General features: G+C 44.3%; 1 protein-coding gene across 2 annotated transcripts in view; it reads right to left on the reverse strand.

Annotated features, from left to right (window-relative positions):
• Window positions 1–20,899, reverse strand: part of LOC111665297 (neuronal membrane glycoprotein M6-b-like) — a 33,700-nt gene that overhangs the window by 3,467 nt on the left and 9,334 nt on the right. Inside the window, exons 1-6 of one of the 2 annotated variants that reach the window (XM_023420248.2) lie at window positions 19,341–19,492; window positions 2,772–2,958; window positions 2,457–2,616; window positions 1,737–1,905; window positions 490–563; window positions 335–400 (exon numbers count right to left, since the gene is read on the reverse strand). In XM_023420248.2, the coding sequence (XP_023276016.1) occupies window positions 335–400; window positions 490–563; window positions 1,737–1,905; window positions 2,457–2,616; window positions 2,772–2,958; window positions 19,341–19,410 (726 nt within the window). In that variant the 5' untranslated portion in view covers window positions 19,411–19,492. Of the gene's footprint in view, window positions 1–334; window positions 401–489; window positions 564–1,736; window positions 1,906–2,456; window positions 2,617–2,771; window positions 2,959–19,340; window positions 19,493–20,899 lie in introns of those variants that run through there. The other variant, XM_087177704.1, reaches the window with a different exon arrangement.

The raw sequence follows: 20,899 nt of genomic DNA on the forward strand, positions 1-20,899 counted from the left end.
CTACCTCCTACTCAACGTGAGCTGTAAAACATCCAAGTGCAGAAGGGCTTTCAGGTGACCCGGCAAAACATCTGGAAGGTTGCTACTCGCTTTTTTTAGTCTCCATTTATTCAAACACGAAACAGAAAGGTCCGCCTCCACAGCAGAGTGAAACACTGACCCTGTGTCAGCACACGCTCGCACACAGAGGCCGGCTGCAGGATAAGATTTCAACCCATGAGATGACATAGTGATAAACGTGAGAGGCGGGGTTGCTATGGCAACAGATAAGCACGCCATAGCAACATGCATATTTTTGGGCCGCACATTATCAGTGGGATCACGAGGAGCTTACCAGTGCAATGACAGTGGCTCCGGCGCCGGCTAGAGCGACAATGTAGAGGTGGTAGGACAGGTAGAACTGTGGGTGACAAGAGTACATTAGCTCTGAGGAGATTAAAAAATAAGAAAAGAAAAGAAAGCAAGAAGGTCAGGTCAGTGTCCTCTCACCTCGCTTGTGTTACAGATGTCTCCCAGTGTGGCTCCGCAAGCTTTTCCCGGTGTGGCGTTCCAGGGAATAACACCTGCAGGATCAGAGAGATGAAACGTCACTGAGACAAGAAGCTTTTTCCTCCCCCGAGACTGACTGTATGATTGAAGGCTTTATGAATTAGGCTCGGATAAAGATTAAAGGAAACAGGGCTGCTGCTGTTCCAGCCTCTGAGTCTCTCCTACAGGAAAAATATGGGTCATTATTTTTGAATCACTTCTTTCCTGTCAAAACATTTTTACAGACTGTGAAGTTAGAGACTTTTTCTTTTTTTTTTTAAAGCTGTTTCTGCCTGTTTTAGTCTCTTTTTTTACATTTTTATAAATTCCTCTCATTAAAACAATTAACATTATTATACAATCTGTAAAGACTCCGAATTCCTTCCAAAAAAAAAAAAGTGATGAAAAAACATCCTTGATCAATCAGCTTGTAACTGCCAGTAATTGGGGTTAATATTTCATACTGAGTTTGACTGCCAGTGAAGCATATGTGAGCCTCATCCTACTTTGTGAGCAGGCCAGCTGTCTTTCAAATGTGGGTCACATACTGTACATTAGGGCGTCCAACAGATAAGCAGATATGCAATCACAAGAGAGCGTCGCTGTGTAAGGTGGATTTTCATACAGACCCAATCAGGCTCTCAATAATCTAAATGTGTTTTGACCTCTTGCCGTATAGAAAATGACATTTAAAGCAGCAGGAGATGAATGTGTGATGTGGCTGAAGAGTGAAAAGCCTTCTGATTCACACTGTGGGCTTCTTTTTTTTATGATTTGCTCTCCTGCAGGTGAGTCTGGGCCACATGTGTGAGAAGCGCCGGGACGTTGTTTTATGTGCAGACTTAAAAGCTTTTATTGCCGAAGCCAGCCGGCGTGTTTTGAGCTCCCTCTCCTTGATCAGGAGGAATTTCTCTTAAACTTGGAGGGCGTGTAACGCAGCGTGGGATCTGGTCCTGTCTGCTTTAGCTGCAAATCAAAACGCACCAGGGATATGCAACATGTTGCACTGGGAAGTTTTTCTTATTTCACTTTACAGAATGTTTTTGCTTCATCTTTCCAGCGAACAGATTTTATAATGAAGTCTGACAACCATGCTTTTGCAAATGATTTTAAAGATAGCCTCTGGTCAGTGTGGTCTAAACTTGCAGCTATTTGGATTTTTGTTAAATTACAACACTGCTAAAAACTATATAAACCGTCTAAATTACCATACTGCCTGACGTCCACACAGATGGAGTCAGGTGAGGTGATGTTGGCGTCGGGAGACTTCATGGCGGCGCAGGTAGTCCACATGTTGAAGAAGAGGAACACGGGGATGGCCGTGAAGCCGAAGATGGCGAGGAAGGCCAGAGCGAGGATGTAGGTCAGGAACATGAACTGAGGAGAGGAGAGAGGTGAAAAGAAAGGAGATTTAGATTTTGTCAGGATCACTCAGTCCCTATAGTTTGAATTGCATTATAAAAAGTAGGTTAATATTGTCCTTAAAGACCACCACACACACATCCGCAGTCCAAGCTCAAGCTAATGCTACTGGACATCTGCAGCAATTAGAGTAATCAGGGTAGAAAGGACAAACTGTGCCAGAGCTCCCCTCAAGGCTCGAGTGGGATTCTGTGTGTGCACAAGTGTTTGCATATCTGTATCTGCCTAATGTGTGTGTGTCCATGCACAAGTCGAGGTGTGTGATTGTGCCTCAGCAACACTTTCAAGATGACTCTTGTCCGGGCTCGTAAAGCATAATGGATGACTGTTCTGTGCTCATTTTTCTAAGCCTGTAAACACTATTTTAAGCAAGAATGTTATAAAATACACATCAAAGTAATTACATCTCATTTACAGGCTTTCATTTGGAGTGAACTGGGTCAGTGGGTGTGATGATTCGCAGCAGCTGCTTGTGTGTGTGTGTGTGTTGACGTGCGTTGACATACAAAGGCGGTGATGCAGCGTCCGCAGACGGTGGTCTTGAAGTCGCTCTGCAGCTCCTTCTTGATGGCGCTGGTGGTGTAAAATCCCTCAGCCAACAGGATGATGGCGTAGACGAAGAAGAAGGAGGCGATGCCGTAGATGATGTACTGAAAGATCTGGATCCTGGAGGAAAAGAGATTTAAAAAAAAAAAAAAAAAAAAGAAGCTAAGTAATGACAGAGGGCTTTTAAAGCTGCACTTGGCATCTTTGCACCCATGCAGCCAGTAGAACCAGTACGTTCTGGTCACACTAGTGCTTGATCCACACAGAGGACTTACACCATGGTGAGGGTGGCGTGGTCGCTGGTGACCCTGGAGAAATGGTTCTCCAGCATGGTCAGGGTGCCGGTGAGCGCCACGTGGCCGCAGCCGCAGAACAGAGCCACGCCTGAGAAGCAGAGGATGGTCGCCACGAGGGAGGCGTAGGGCACCCCGCCCAGACACTTGATGCAGCACTCGAAGCATCCTGCACAGGGTGGGGGGGTGTGTGGGGGGGGAGACAGAGAGAGGAGAATTCACTCACAGATAGGAAGAGGTTCCTGTTGCATTTAGCTAAAAATACTTGAAGGAGGATGCAAGAGCAAACATCTAGGTCAGATCTGAAAGCAAAAAATGGCGAATGGCCCTGATTGCAAACAAAATGTTTGGTTGAACAACTGCAACGTGACTCCTCATAAAGTGGCTCAATCAGCTCTGGTGATGACACTCGGTGCAACACTTTGCCCGCCGCTGTTTGATCATCGCTCATGTGCAGAAACCTGCGAGATTCACGTTCATGCTGCTGGGGCTGAGTCAAGCAGGCGTGATGCAGGAGCGTCACGCTCGTCTCTCCGAGTCTACAAGAGAGGAACAACGCTTCTCCCTGTCAGGCATGTCGGGAGGCTAATCATAGCATCTTTCACAGTTAGCGTGGCTTCACTTTGAGCTCAGCTGGGGCTGCTGAATATTGCATGTAAAGCCGTGCCACATGCTCACATCCTACTCTATCTCCCTTTTGTCTTTAAAGAAAAATTTCAAAAGTTTTTATTCTTTCCTAAGACCAGATTGCATGAATAAGTCATGAACTCCTAAATAAATCATGTCAAAATAAATGACTCGAGCCATTTTGTAGGGCACCAGAGAAATGACGTTTAAGACTAGGGCCAAAAGAGTTGAGCCTTTAAAATACTGAAGATGTGAATGAGACTGATGTGATGCGTCACTTATTTGTTATTCCAGTGCAATTAAAAACAGGCTGATTCGACATGAGAACATTTTAACTCCAAAATGATGATGAACGCTCAAACCCCCCCTCCGTGCTCCAGCAGTTTCTACAGAGTGATGATGATGAATTAGTAAATTTTGTTTTCCATTAACCGCAGCACCGCACAAAGCATTGTATTGAGCACACGAGTTGCATCTTATATAATGCCTGTTAAAAATAGCTCCTCCAGCGAAGCCGGAAGTTACTCAGGGAAAAAAAAAAAAAAAAGGTAAAATGAACTGTCTTGTGTGTGCCACTTTGCTGTTTCCATGACAACCTGCTCCATTTGGCAACTCTGAAGCATCATTATTTCATGTTGAGAAGTTTGTTGAATCTGAACATTTCTATTTGTAAAGACTCGAAAACGTGATTAACACGTCTTTAAAGCGTGTACGTGCAGCTCTGCAGACATGGAGGGATCCGTCCTGACGGCCCCTGCTACTGAGGTGATACCAAGCATTAGAGAACAACACACACTTGGTGCCGGTGATGGTCCTTTATGATATATACCGTATATGACAGGCGATCATATGAGAACATGAGATTCACTGTCACATCCACACAAGCAGGAGCCAAGCCCCTCTGAAAGCTTTCATCAGCATCAAACTCAGTCAGCAGACTCTGACAGCCGATGACGTGAGGTGATATCCTTCCACAGAAAGCAATTAAACCACACACACACACACACACACACACACACACACACAGCACTACTCAAGGCTTTCACGTGCTCGTTTTGCAAGATGACATCCCCACCAAAACACAACAAGAGAGTCATTTTATTCTGAAATGAAAACCCCCTCGCCTGCTAGTGCACTCCCAGTCGTTTTTTTTTTTGTTTTTTTTTTTGTTTTTTTTTTAAATCGATAGCTCAAGCCAGGTCGTGTTACAAGCCTGTGGACAGCTGTTATTGATGAGTCTAAAAGAGCAGATTGATTTCAGACCCCCTGAGGGCAAGAAGAGCCATCAACTGAATGATTGCTGGAGGAAAAATGACGACTTGCTGAACCTAAATGTTTTAAATTCTACAAACCTCAAACCTATGAAGCTTTTCTTCAGCCGTATTATTTATGATTTAAAATACCTCAACAACTATTGGATGGATTGCCATCAAATTTAGTACAAACATCCTCCTGTCCCCCTCAGGATGGATTCTAATGACTTCATCCAACGCCATCATCACGCCAACACTTGAATTTCTCCAGTATTTTTAGTTTATGAGCAAATACTTTGAAAGCTAATAATATTTCTGACCTCAGTCAGGGTTCACGTGCCGGCACATTTTGAAAACCCCTACAGTCCCTGTCTGAGTGGGGAAAAGAAAAAAAGACCCAAGCTGTAATTCTAAGAAGCAACTGCTCCCCTCCAAAGTGTGTTGTTGCCAATGAAGACTCTGCCTTGTGTAACACAGCGGAGCCTCGTTGCATAATAGATCCAAATCCTATTAATGTTAATGAAGGAAGCGGGCTGATGGAGAGGTGGAGCTGGTAAGGCTGTGTGGCTCTAAAATCCTGAGCCGAGGAACAGGCCAGGCCTCGGGGGGGTGGGGGCAGTGGACTCACTGGTCGATACGATGATGACCCGGAGGCTCTTTAAAAGCTGCTCTGCACTGACACTCCATCTCGCTATAAAAGGTCAATCTCAACAGGTAATTTAGTAGGTTAGTGGTTAGTCTGTCTTTTTTTATTTGGAGAAGAGAATAAAACCTGTCAGTGAGACGGGATAATTCTGCTTTTTCAAATGCAAATCCAGAATTTCCAGGTGACATCATCTTGATATTCATGGATTCTGACTCTACCTCTTTTAAAGGTGTGGAAAGGAGCCTTTTCGCTTATTTTGCTCATTTGAAACTTGAATCTAAGACAAATTCCACAGACTGCGTGGCTTTCAGGGTCGTATTATCTCTGCTGTTAACCCTTTCTTTCTCTCGCCCCATGCAGCTTCATGGATGAATCTATAGGTTCCATTTAAACCCTAAACAGGGGCCCTCATCCGGTCCACCTCTGGCTATGACTGTTTGTCAGGCTCAGTTTTAAAGTGTGCTAATGGGAAACAGACAGGCCGGAGCGGTCAGCTCCAGGCAGCCCTAATGGAAATCAATGGGCTATTCATTAGAGTAGAATTTAGGTGACACACTGAGGCCAACCCATCGCTCTCGTTTTATACCTCACTGCCTCTCGCTACCTCTGTCTCTGCCTTTGGCCTGCTTTTCTTCTTCTCTGCTCTTGTTCTGAAATATGACTGCACGCCCGCGCCGTACTTACAGTGAGCCAGCTGGAGTTAATCGCTGAGACAATATGTTGAGCCCCTGTTACAATGCTGTGTCGTATATCATCCCGACAATCTCAGATCGAGGACGATGCATCAGTTTGTGGGAACATTTTACAGTCTGTGTGTGAAGGTGCAAATAATTTCACCGTGCAACGCAATGCAATTACGCATTAGCATACCCTGCTTCCAAAGGAGCTGCAGGACAAAACTAAGACACTAAGAATTAGTATTTCAATTTGGGAGTGTGGGTGACAGTTAAGCCAAAGAATGATGATAGACGCCTCCTCTTTTTGTTTTTTCCACACGCGAAGACAAAAGGGAGGGATGAGAGTGGGAGATGAAGAAAAACTTAGAAGGAATGGTGGCATAAGCGAGGAGTATGAGAGAGAGAAAGAAAAGCAGAGGTGAATGGAGAGGACGGCCGAGCGAGAGATCTATAGAGAGCGAGCAGAGGAACAGAGGGAAGAGTAGAAAGAGAGAAGGAGGTGAAGAAAGAGGCAGAGCGAGTGAGTAGAGAGAAGAAGCAGAGCGAGAGAGAGAGAGAGACAGAGAAAGTGTAAGTGAAAAGCAGCGCTTGGCCCCAGGGCCGGCAAATAGCAGTTGCCATAGCAACGTGTTACCCACGACCCAGTTCAGCGGTAGCGTAGTCCTTCGCTGCCGCTTTACTCTTCTCACACACACACACACTTACGCCGATGTAGAGTGATGCAACCTCAATCAAAACCCAAAGATTGGTGCTCAATGGTCACAAAGGTCAAATATTTGAGCCAAAAATAACAAAATCACATCAGAATGTAAAAACAAATTAAAAGCCTTAACCAGAAATATGCAAGGAGGGAAATGTGAAGTAGCTCCATCCATACTTCTCTGCTCAGATTTTAGGAAGTGGGTCAAACAGAAATTGTATTATTTGACATGAAAGGGAAACAGATGCAGGAAAGAGACGGTTTTTATCTGGAGGTTTATTTCCGGCACATTCCTCCAGGTCGACGTAAAGAATTCATATTACTTGTTGCCTGCCACAGATAACTCTATTGTTGGTATATCTGTATCTGCATTGTTCATAACGTTGTAAGAATGTGGAGGTTTCCATCTTTGTGATGCAGTAAATCTACAGTAGCTAGCAACAGTTTTCATTGTTAAACCTGCATTCATTCATTTTTTTGGCGACTTGTAGGCAGATAAATATGGCTATATTATCACCTTTACGCTCAGACACTAAGCTTATTATTCATTTGGAGCGGTCTCATGCAAGGTGATATATTAGTCCTACAGTCACTCTTCTTTTAGCGCTCCATTCACTTTACATGTAGTAGTTTCATCCACTGTCATATAAAAATATTGACTATAGCAGCTTTAATTTCTTTAAATCTTTATATGATACAATTCCAAGGTGATTATGAAGTTGGAGTAACATTACACAATCTGTGCAGCTGAACAAAATACGCAAATTCATAATCACCATTATTCTTGAGTTTCTGTGCAAACTAGCAGCTTGTGTCATCTAAAAAACACCTTCCATTGCAGCAGATAATCCACACAGTCAATACAAAACCTTCATTTGATTTTTTTGTTAATTGCATTCATATTTCAAGTGTTTTTTATTGGACCAGAGAGGCGTTTCAGGCTCTGATTGGGTAAATGACGCGTGCTGCAGAGTACATATCTATCTATGGAGACAGAACCTGTCACTGACTGCTGACATCTTTTGTGATTACGCCCTGCTTCCTGTCAATCACCTGACGCCCACGACTTGAATTGAGGAGTGTTCCCCATAGAATAATCCCTCCAGTACGTCGCCTTACAAACTTGATTGTCACGTTGTCACTATAGGATCTAAGTAGATAGAGCACGCATTGCAAAGTAATTGAGGTAAATATAAACTAGACACTAAAAATAACTGTATTCTCTTCTAGCAGCAGCGCTCCACTGTCATCTACTGCTTGTATTAAGTGCTGTAGTAATCCGGCACAATTGATTTCCTTGCTGCTGTGTCTATAAAGTAGATTTAAATATGAATTGAGAGCAGAGGAGAGAGAGATCACATCGACTGTCCTGATAGTTAATGATTTGCAGTAAACTGCAAAACTCAGTGGCACAGCGTGATTATTGCCAACTGTTAGGACGCCCAGTGCATCTGCCAGGAATAACAGCACTAATAAAGCTTTGTGAATATTTCAGCGGCCGGTCTGGTCCCTGCCTGCGGCTGTATTCCAATTTAGAAGTGCTGTATTCATTATAGGGCAATTTCCTCACGGTGCATTATGGGTAGATTCCCACAAGAGATGGGGAGGACCTCGGAGAAAGAGAGAGGAAAGGTGTGGGAAGGAGGAAGAGATGGGACGAGGATGGATGGCTCCGGCTCCTCTGGTTGAGATGAAAAAGAAGCCCCATCTGTTTGATGACAGCAGACATCAGCCACAACAGCAATACAAGCACACACACACACACACACACACACACACACACACACACACACACACACAAACACATAACCTCATGACTGCAGCTTGGGAGATTTCCATCTTTCCACTTGAGCTGTAGGATAAAATGCTCCTCGGAGCTTTGATGAAACGCTTTGAAAACCAAGAGGAAACATCAAACTACCCTGTCATGACGCTATAACAGTCTATTGTTTCAACCAACAGTAAACAGCATGTAAAACAGGAAGTGGCTGCTTAAATCTGAGAACACAGCGACATTACCACAACAATGTCCAACAGGGACAGAAACACAAGGACTTCAATGATCAGACTGGTTGCAAACAAGCCAATAGTTCAGTCAGATTATCTAAAGCAATAATCAGCAGAATCAATAAAATGGTAACAATCCTTCTTTGCACAAAGTTGTTCAGATTTCATGATCAATCAATCTGCCAGTTACTTTCTCAGTCAATCAGTTAATTGTTTTGTATTTAAAATGACAGAAAATAGTAAAAAAAATTGCAAAGTAGACGCTGCAAAAGAGACCAGTATCTGCATGTGGTGCATTCAGGTACAGCACTGGATGTAGGTCATATGAATTTGTAATGCCAATGCTTGGAGCCGAGAACACAATCAGTGTAGCAAAACAGCTCGAAACAGACAAAAACAGAGGAAAAGCAGCAAATCCTCTCGACTGAGGCTGGAATCAGTCACACTTTACCAATTTTGCATTAAAAATGACTATTAATTAGTTATCAGAACAGTTGCTGATTATTTTTCCAACTTATTGTTTCAGCAGTGACTGAAATGATGGTTCATCTTGGCCCATTTTCTGTCGCCACATTCCCAGATCTCACCAGTCAACCTAGTAATGTTACTTCTGCTTGATAGAAAACAAAAGTAAGTTCAACTTTAGACTCTGCATTTTGTTCCATTTCCTGTTTCGTTTGATTCCTCTGATTCCTTCCTCAGCCATCTGACAAACGACACATTATCAAGGCAAATGTTGTGAGTAATCGGCTTGTTTGTGGCATTGATCAAGAGGACACAATATGCTCTGCGCCAGGTAAGAAGATGATGCCAGCAGCCATCAACATTCCCAACCAGAACCCCCCCCCCCTTTCTTTTTTTTCTTTCATTCCCACGGTACATAACTGACCCTAATCTTCTGTTTGTGAGAAGCCCTTGGCTGGTTGTGCAGCATTATGAAGGCCACAAGGTCGGCATCTGGCCGGGGCGTAATTGAGCGTGATAGACTGCACGGCTCTAAAATCCTGTTATCGGCGCTCTGCGGGGTGATCAATACTTCTATCCTGTTGATCTGCTGGATGTTGCTTCCCTCTACATCCGTCCTTCTGTGGCCAATCTGGGCTAAACTCTCACAGCTGGGAGAGGGCAAACTCCCAAGACACAAAAACAAAATGATACAAAAACTCATGCACAGATGGGGCACGCATGAGAGTGGATGCCCTTGTACCAGACACACACAGATGCAGAGAAACACACCTCCAACCTCTGCAAGCCAATAAACAAAATTACAGCACACACACACACACACACACACACAGTTTTCACCTTTCACCAAGTAGGAAAAGTCGGCCACAAAAAACAGGGTTCTTTATCCAGTAGGATATGAAGTATGGAAGCCCATTTGTGCCAGGAAAAGAAAAAAATAGATGAAGAGTTGGTTATGATAAATAAAAATTATGAGAAAGTTTTAAAAATGACAAGATAGTGAGTCAAAATAATAAAAAGAATAATATATGTCAGAATTTTTGAGAAAGTAGGTTAAAGTTTTGAGACAGTGTGGCCAAATTTTCACACACTGAGCCAAAGTTATGTAACAGTATGTTAAATGTTTGACTTCGTTACAACCATGTACATTTTTATTTTTATCATGACTAACTTTTCACCATTTATTTTTCTTTTCCCGGCAGAAACGGGCTTCATTGTAGGAAATGGCGAGCTCAAGATTTTAAGAAAGTTTCAGAATCTGAGAATTTGAACTGTACTATGATGCAGGAAGTCTGTGTTTATTTCCTTTAGGAATTATTTTGGAAGACTTAAGGAGTTTATTTGAAAGTGCCTGGTTATAAGGTGTCTTAACAGCACTCTCTTGTCTGGGAGCTCCCCCCACACACACACACACACACACACACACACAGACGCAGGATCACCTGTCCTGAGCTGCTCAGCGGAGCGGAGTGAGCGCTATTAGTTTGAGTCTTGTTCCACCAAAATGTAAAATGGCCCCTGTGGCTATAAGTGCCGTGCCATCGAACTGAGTGGCTCAGCGGTTACGCAACCAACTTGGCTAATGTCACTTTCCCTGAGATGTCAAAGAAGTAGGTGGCCCTCCCCTGGCCCCTTAGCCTCTGCTCCGACCCCCCCACCCCTGATGTGATTATGAAGATTCACTTTCCAGCAGCCTCGGGGGCTCGATTAACATTGTGCGCGTGTGTGTGTGTGTGTGTGTGTGTGTGTGTGTGTAGCTGGCACAAGGGCCCAACTGAGCATGAACTCTCCAATATGAGTTACTGCAGAGTCTCATTTACTGTAACAAGAGGTACTTTCTGTGAAGGCTGATTTCAGATACTTAGATCTCTACTCTTATTATTCATCAAATATTAAGGAAGCAAAGGATAAGAAAGAGAACCTGTTGGGATTGAATAATGTGCTGCAAAACTAATCTATGAAAAACAGACCAATTTCGTAACGAAATAGGTTTTTAATGTATCTAATTCACAGTTGTTCAGAAATGCAGTTTTGAAGTATTCGTTCGACAGCAGAGGAGTCAAAGTTTATATCATCACAAAAGGTCTTCAACTAGCAGTTTGAAAGCAGGCCACAAAACAGACCTGCAGCGTGAAACTGAGACCCAGAATGACCCACATGTTCAGGCGCGGCCGTCTCTCGCTGTCAGCCACGCCTAAAGATGCCGAGCGCTAATCAGCATCGGGCGTTTTATTTTATGGGCTACGGTTGAGAGGAGCAGATTGGGCATCCGTGGGTGATGGAGGAAGGCCAGAGGACGTTGGCATTGCTCAGGAACAAGACATGCTGAGCCAACCTGCCACTCGCTGCTATTCATATACCCACTGCAGACTGGGTGGGGTGTTCAAACGTTGGAGGGTGATGCGTTCACATTACAGGGCTCCATGATTATTTTCATCACAAATTCATCATCTTCTTAATGAATCAATGAATCGTTTCATTTGCAACTTCGATCAGTCCACTTTTAAATTCCAGGTCATCAGCCGCGGCCTCGCCACGTTTCAGATGCACACATCTGGACTGGAATCTTCTCCACGGCAACGGTGGCCGAGGCTCATGGGTATTGTAGTATTTAGGCATGCACACCATGCTAAAATGACGGACAAAATGTGATTCATTACATTACCCAGGAAAGCCTGTGGCTCTGTGTTAAGTAAAAACTTAAATCAAATATCAGAATTATGGAGGATTAATTCATTTTCTATCGACCAAATACTAAATTACAATGGGGTCCAAATGTTTGGGGCCACTTCCCCATTCATGAGCATGTTTTTGAAGTGGGCGACACAAAAACACTCAAGCAGGAGTGTCTTTGTAACTTGCATCGCCAGACAATAAACAGCAACACGACACGTTCGTACTGAGTGCTGCTTGTTTTGTGGACCATGCGAACAGAGGAAGCTGATTTAAATATACAGTAAATGTCGACCACAATGTGGGGACTGAGGGAGCCGAATGTGAACACAGCAGAACGCAGTCTCGCCCACGCACGTGCACACCAAAATAGAGCTTTTCCTTCAGTGCAAGCAAAGAGAAGTGAAGCGCCGACACAGACATTCCCCTCAACCACTCTTGGTCACTGACACGTAAACAAGCCCAAGCACACACACAAACACACTAATGCCCACATACAAGCGCACACACACACACACACACACACACACACATCCAGATGGAGGCTGACAGCATGCTTTGGGCAAATGGCTTCAAATGAGGACCACATGAGCCTCTCCCTGTGTGACGGCTTTCACATGCTCCCACAACCTCACACACCTTCGGGGTGAGAGGAGGGGGGGTGTGTGTGTGTGTGTGTGTGTACATGAGTTTCTGTGTGTGTGTGTGTGTGTGTGGGGGGGGGGTGGTAGCAGAGGAATCAGGACAAGACAGAGAGGAGAAGAGAGGGACACAAACAAGACGATTGTGGCAATAAATCAATCAATGTGCACAAAGTCTGCGATCTGACGTGCGACACAAGTTTTCAGAGCACACAGGGACAGAGCCTCATCAAAGTTTAAAGAGGAGGACTTGCCTCTAGCTTTCGGTGGTTTGCATCTCGTACATGCAAAACACAGCAAACCTCACCAAACTGTCTTCCTGTTTGACCCAGAATAAACTTCTGTGGGTAAAAATCTGTTTTAAATCCGCAGCTTTATCACTGTCCCGGTATTAGTTTGCCGCTGTCTGAATATTTTTGTCACTAATTGAGGTAATTGACGTGAGAGCTCCACCTGGGATTCACACCTGTGTTGAATCGGGTGAAGTCTATATAAGGACCTTGTTGGAAGGGCGATGTTAAAACATTGTGGCTATGCTTTCGAGAGCATCAATTTCAGTGTGTGGGAGGCTTCTTTTTTTTTTTTTTCCCTTCCTTCTTGATCTTGTCATTGAAAAACTCCCACAAAGAGTTGAAACTGGAGAGAAGAGTTTCAGCCTAAATGAGAGGTGGTTCTGTGGAGTCCAATAAAAGCGAGTCCATGCATTAGTCCGTGTGTGTGGGTGTGAGAGAGAGAGGAAAGCAGCCGCAGCACAATGACAGTTTGTCAGCTTAAAAATGTCCAAATCAGCCACTACTCCAGTCAGCGTTTCCACCGGTGGTAGACTTTATGAAATACAAAGGAAATGTGGTCCTGGGTTGACGCACAATTTGCATTTGTGTTCGGCTGAAACAGCAGGTGTCAAACAACCACACGCCAAACAATGGCGTCTCAGTACTTTAAATAGCCGAACATTTCAAGGCTTTGGAATGTCAACTTGCAAAATGCGAGCACAAAAAAATAAAAAATCATGTGCTTCAATACATGTGTTTATTATCAAATCACTTCCTGTGTTCATCTCGGATTAGGCAAGCATTTCTTGTTTTGTTTTTTTTTTGGACTGGCTTTGAGGAAAGAGTGGAAAGCATTTGGATATTGCACAACTTCGCCGTTAGCGAAGCATCAGAAGATGAGAGTGTGTGTGTGTGTGTGTGTGTGTGTGCGTAGCCGACGTGATGAATGTTTCCGCCCTAAAGTTGTATTAGACACACATGAGCTTAATAATGAGCGGCTCGCTGCTAACTCTCACTCCTTGCAGAGTGTGGACAAGAAGCTTCTGAGGATTTGTGTGTGTGTGTGTGTGTGTGTGTGTGTGTGTGTGTGTGTGTGTGTGTGTGTGTGTGGCAGCAGTGCTTTGCTTTGACCTGTCAAGTGGATTACAAGGCAGAATAACACTGAAAACGCAAGTTCATTCAAAAAAAAAAAAAAGTACTCTAGACTGAGGTCAAATGAGGAATTCAGTTCAACCAGTGCTACTATCACTTTTTCATCAGCAGCAATGATCCATAAAGGATCAACATGTTTTTATACAACAAACATGCAATGCTTGATTTACAGTGAGGGCAAGAGGGCAGGGAGGGGACTCTATCCAATGTTTATCTGCAACATAAACCAAATGTCAGCACCAGCAGGGAGAGCGGTCCAGCTCCTCTCCTGTCGTTGCGCCCGACTGATGATCATCAAACGAGGGGGTTGGCCTTTAGATTCAAACTGTATCTTCCTGGCACGGGGGCGATACGAGAGAGAGCCGCCCTGGTTTAGAGCTGATCATCAGCTGATTATTTGCTCCATCATTAATTTGGTTTACATATACTGACAAGTTGGCCTATAAGGTGACATTTACAGTTTGCTTGTTTTGTCTGACAACGGTCAAAAACCCAAAGATGTCTGATTTAACGCCATAGAAGAGAAACCAGCAAATATTCACATTTGACTTTGGAGCATTTTTGCTTAAAAATGACTGAAATAATATATTGATGATCACTCCAAATCTGTCTGTCAACTAAATGACAAGTGCAGAACCCTTTTTGGTTCCTTTTTGACCCCTTTAAAACAAACCAATAAATCTCCTTTCAACCCCTTGGAGATAAGACGTCCCTTCATGTGGACATAAGCTGTGAGCAGTTCGGAAGTCCATTTCCATTTTAATGGATTTCCAGAGGCCCGAGGAGGTAAAAGTATCCAAAAAGTTTCTTTCTATTATCCATTGCGACTCCATGGGGTCTTGAAAGGTTGGGAACCACCAGACTCAGTGAATCCGTTATGATTATGAAGATGAAGATAGGGCACAGGGGACAGTGTCTGAGTAGATTTCACGAAATGTTGACGTATTAATTTAAAGATTTCCATATCTACATCATGGATTTTACTGTGGGGGGGGGGGGAAAGATGACACACTGATTAAGAGGAACTCTCTTTGTCCTTCAGAGGCTGCAGTAGCTCTGCCCTTCCATGCAGAAAATTCAACAAAACCTGCACCCCTCCAGACGGTGATGTAATCTCTTACGGTTCTGATCTGAACATCATAGCCAAGGACAGAGAGCCAGCGATGCGTTATGTAAGAGCGCACACACACACACACACACATACACACACAGGGAAAGGGAGGAAGGAAGGTGTGTGTATGTATGTATGTGTGTGTGTGTGTGTGCGAACAGGCCAATCATTTAAAACAAAGGGGAGGACAGACAGATGCAATAAGGTTAAGTTGAAATGCACTCAGGGCCACCGTGAAACACTCAAAGCCGCTTTACGGAGCTGCATTAAAGGTGAAAAAAAAACGTCACATGGGAGGCTTGCTTTTTCTAATCAAACTGTCTCATACTAATGAAATCAGATTTAATTGTACCTCAGAGAGCGTAGCTGATGTCTCGTTATCCGAGTCCTGAGCACGGTGTACCTCCGCAGACATACAGATTAAAGATTATAGGAAGCAATCAGGCAAAAAAGATCAATCCATACCCAGCACCTCCGGATTATAAACCATGCCTGTGTTCCCTGTTCATTTTCCAGTCTGTAATTACTCTCAGCTCAATGTCGTGCAGAGACGCTGCACAGAGACACAACAGCGGCGCAATCAAGAACACGGACTCTGTTTACCATAATTACGGCAGAGCTAATCAGAATGCTCCTCACAGCAAAACTGTGACCGTGATGCTAAAATAAGTCGCATATGCTCTGAAAATCCTGACTGTGGAGTGAAAACAGAGCTCTTATTTCTTTATCATATTTAATGTCAAAAAAGGTTTTGATAATTATTGCGGTTTAAACGGACAAGATGTGAGTTAGCTCGCCATTTCCAGTCTTAAAGTAGCAATACCATTCTGTACAAGTAAAAGTACATGTAAAAGTAAGTAAGTAAGTAAAATCTAATTTATGTATTAAAAGTAATAGTAGTTATTATACATGGGAACTGCTCCTGTCAGTGTCATATCATTACACATTATAACATTCGATCAATGTTACTGGGGCAATATATAAGCGTGTAAGCATTATTTTAATGTTGTAGCCGGTCAAAGTGGAGCTGTTTTACATACTGCATCATATTTTATAAATTAATCATTGGGGTTTTTTTTAATATAAAATCTAATCAATAATTAATGAATAAAGGTAGTGGAGTAAAATGTAAAATATTCCCCTCTGAAATGTGGTGGAGAATAAGTAGAGAGAGGGGAAATGCTCAAGTTAAAGGTCCCATATTTTACACTTTTCCTGTGTTTTATTTGAAGGGTTTATATACGTTTATATAAGATATATTTGTGGTTTTAAGAACCAAAAACCATCTCAGTGTGGTTTTACATCTCCTCTCTCAGGCTTCTCTCTCCACCTCTCTCTCCTAATAACAGGTCGGTGAGGCTCAGAGCCTCCTCTCTTCTGATTGGCTGCCTTAGTGATCCAGTAAAAATATAGCAGATCACAGGTAAACACTCAGACACACCAAATCCTGCAAGGTTGGATGGTGGGTCCAGGTGGGCGGGGCTTGGGGCATGGCTTTTTGCATCTAGGTGCAAGAGTATAGTTGGTGTAGTTTTTTACACTCCACCACTGGAAACTTCCTCCCTCTGCTTCCTCAATCAGAAACATGTCATAGTGGAGCTGAAGAGTCAGCGCTGGCACACACCGACACAAGCTCCTTACATGACAGCTCTCGCCTTCTTGCCCCCCCCCACTGTAAATCTTCAGCCTCTTGATGGATGCTATAAGCTGATGGTCACATTCCAGATGTCAAAGGCAGACACACAAATGATTACACTGACAAACGGGCCAGCTTCCAATCCAGTCTATTTTGGTGCGCTGGTGTGGGTGGATTCGGTTGCGCAACATCACACCTGGAGCACAGCAGTCCAGGCTGCAGAGGTTGAACTGGGTGAACGCACGAATGTGATCATTTCATTGCCTCCACATAAAATGGTGATTAAAGAATTCAGAGGGTTAACTGCTATACCTATAAATATGGCCGCTGTCCCGCTCAACTATCCTCAACGTCTTCTCACAGGCACGCCGTTTACTGAAGTGCACGGTGTGAACTCTCATTGGAAACTGGCCTGTGTGTAGCAGCGTGCCCCGGGAGAGGATGATGTAATGTCTTTTTTAAAACATCACTGTTGAGGGACACCCCACTCTTCTGAAGCGTACGTCACAGACACACTGTGACCCAGTAATAACACTGTGCCCGGGTCCAGCTCCTGCTGCAGGGGAAAGTGTGTTGGTGCGGAAATTTTAAAGTCACAAAAATCTGAATAAAGAATGAAAATCCGGCGCTTTAAATCACGACAGCCTCTCAGAAACAACCAGAACTCACCGGCTCAATATTTCCTTCCGAAATCCATCCATGAAATCTAACACTTCATGTCACACTTATTAAGACCAGTTGATAAATCTGCATAGAATTGACTCCCTAGATACGTTGTAGCCGCGTACCCTCCGCCATAGCCTGACGTCCACCTCCCAACTAGCTTGGTAGCATTGCATCACACGATGGTCGTACACACCCATCTCCTTGGACGTCTTTGCAGGTGCGGTAATTTCAGTAAAAGTAACTGTCCCGACATTTATTGGCTCCAACTCCAACATGATCCGCTCGGTTTCAGTCGCCACTGTTTTGAAGTGGGAGCGTCACTGCCACCGATTAGAGAGCGATGCGGTCGCACCAGCGCACAAGTATAAATGCTCACAATGGCGTCGACCCTGTGCAGGAGTATAAACCGGCCTTAATCGCTCCATTTTGTACATGCTGGAGCTAAAAAAAAAAAACTTCTAAAATGCATCTTTTCAAACACCCCCCCATGATTTTAACACACTGGCACAGATGAAGCTGAGTGTGTGTAAAGCCCCTCAGGTCCATGAACTCTACTCGGTATCATCTACCCTGCTCTCTAACAGCCAAGAGGCCTAAAAGGCATCCTGCCAGATCAGCTGCATCACTGCTGCTGACTAATACACTACATGTAAATACATTTTTAAAAAAGCATGTCAACCCCCCCAATCATCATCATCATCATCATGCTTAGTTGTTTTCCCCATTTTAATCCCCATGATGAACACAGGTCACACCTTCATGCTTCATACATCAAATCTGAAGCTGTGCATTCATATTTAAGCAGCTCTATAAACAAGATGGACATGATAGACAGCCTGCTATCAGTGAGCTCCTCCGCTAACTGCCTGCAAACTGAAGGATGTGATTTCACCACCAAGACACACTGAAAACAAATCAGTCACATCCACATCTGTATGGGCGTCGAGTCCACGGACGCACAAAGACACGCCTACACAACACACAGGTTGAGAATGAGCAGAGAAAACAGCAACAGTTTGGCATCATTTGGACTCAATCGACCAAATTTAAGATTGCTCTTCAGTGTGCACATGGATAAATATATTTTAATTGATTTTGCATCCACATGAATGTTTTTTAAAGAGGATTTTTGTGCATTCAAAGTGATGCTGTGGGATTTACTGCAGAGCATCTTCTATAAAGCCAGACCTGCATGTATGAACCCTACACAGGGTCCATTAACATGTCTGAGCGGCCGGGGTTGGAACTGATGGGCACAGCCGCCCCTCTGCGTCAAGCGCACCGTTGATTGTTTCTCTTGCAGCCTCCTGTTTGTCTGAAGCACCTGATCACGTCGGTCATACTAAACACACGCGCCATCATTCTGTTCATATGTTGCATCGCAGTCGATTTATCACGCCCCTGAACGGATCACACAGCAAGCCTGTGTGTGGTGGGGTGGGAGGGGAGACGAGGAGGGGGAGTCAGGGGGGTGGTGGTGGGGTCGCCGATAATAATCGAAGCGGCTGCGGCGGGAGGATCATGGAAGCGGCGCCTCCACACCTGACGGAAAACAATGCAGCCGTGCACGGAGGGCAGCGCGGCGCGTCGCAGCGCACAGCCTTCCTTATCAGCCGCTCATTAGGCATGATGATGGTGCGGCAATGCAAAAACAAATTGGCATTAGTATGCTCCATAAAACCAGACCGTGCACCTTCCACAAGCCATCAACCCGCCCACCCTCTTATTCTCCTCCACCAGCCTCCAAATCCCCCTTTTTCTGAAGGCGCAAAAATAACACGGAACATTTGCGCCGTGGATTTGTGGGAATAATCTCCCGCCACCTGCGCTTATTGCCCCCCCCATAAAAATCGCCCTCAAATGGCGATAGGTGAAGAGAAAAATGCAGCGCTATTGTGTCGCGCACAGGCGAGAAGCCATTGCAAGTAGGTTAATGTCTCCAAAGAAAATACACACACACACACACACACACACACAAAAAAAAAACCCAAAAACGCGCAAATGTCAGCGGCTCATTAAGCGTACCTTTGCTCTCCTGCCCCTCGTCCTGAGTCTCCTCCGCGTTGGACTCCATGGCCGGCTTTGTCCCATCCATTATTTCAGAGGAATATAGTCTCCTTGTGGCACTTGTACCTTACAGTGTGAGGATAGTGGAGCCTATCCCGGTGACTTGATGCTCTCTCTCTCTCCCTCTCTCTCTCTCTCTCTCTCTCTCTCTTGTACACACCCTCCCTCCCCCTCCCTCTCTCTCTCGCTCTTTCTCTCTCTCTATCTCTCTCAATGTTAAAGCTTAGCACTGTCTCTGTGTATATTAACAATCCAGTTTCAAGATGCAAAGGCCCTGTCACATTGGATTTATTTCGCACATGCGGATTAGCCGCCCCCCAACTGATGCCAGATAACACTTTTTGGCCCCTAAAATCACTCTTAACTGTGCTGATGGTGTCACACACTCCTTAAATATCTCTCCATCTCTTGTCTTTTCTTATTCACTTAACATCCTGGCATTTTCATCTGTGGTTTCCTGTGTCTGACAACAGCTGATCTTTTTTTTTCTTTTTTCTTTATTCTTTATTCTTTACTCTTTGCCTCAGTGAAGCAGAGGAGGATATAAGGACAAAATGTGCAGGGAATGTAAATATGCAAACTCATGGGTAACCATGCATGCATGAATAAACACACACTCACACACACACACACACACACACATGGCCGCCCCCTCTCCATCTGGTGAGTTGAGACAGAAATGAGAGAGAGAGAGTCAGTAAGGGAAGGAGGGAGAGGAAGGGGGGGAAGATGTAGTGGGCTATAAGAGAGTGTAAGTGTGTAAGAGAAAAGTGTGAATGTGGGTGAGAAGCTGGGAGAGATGTGGTTTCTGGCTTCCTTCCACATCAAAGTGGACGCTCATCAGTTAATTTAACACTTTAGTTATTTTAAGCAGCCAGTCGGTGCTGCGGTTGTGCACTGTATGATGACGTTTCAGTCACAACAAGTCAGCGAGCATGTGGCAGCAAGGTCCAACACTCATGTCAAGACTTTAGTCCCACTGGGATGAAGAGGACGAGCAACAAACACAAACTGTGTGTTGCATAATGTGATGTTTCTGTTTCGACGTTGTCACACTCCTGTTTCTGTTTAAAGATATTTTCCCCAGTTGTGGGGAAAACAGCTTCACTTAAACTGATTTGATTGGATCACATTTGACCAATCAGAGCTTCTTAACTGCTAAACAGCCATGTGCCAGGCTTTACTTAAAGATGGTAGTCTTTGTTTGCCTCCGAGGATGCTGATTGGCTTAGCCCAGGATCCCACAGTCCAATGAGAAATCAACCTAGGTGAGACCTTGAACCCCTGAGAAAATGGTTAAAAGAGGGTGTGGTGTGTTTATCCGGAGAAGGGGGGATAAAACCCCGTTTTCTAATAATAAACACATCCTCAAACAATGGGATGCCATCTGTCCTGAATCCTCTTAAATAAGGTTTTAATTCAGGTCCACGTGGCCCTGTTTCAGACAAAGCTCAGCCCACATAACAGTCTAGGAACCCCCCCCCACACACACACACAAACACACACACTGCAAACAG

This window comes from Seriola lalandi, unplaced genomic scaffold, assembly GCF_002814215.2.
Source record: "Seriola lalandi dorsalis isolate HSWRI2012SDOR001 ecotype SW California unplaced genomic scaffold, Sedor1 jcf7180002054630, whole genome shotgun sequence".
NCBI lineage: Eukaryota > Metazoa > Chordata > Actinopteri > Carangiformes > Carangidae > Seriola > Seriola lalandi.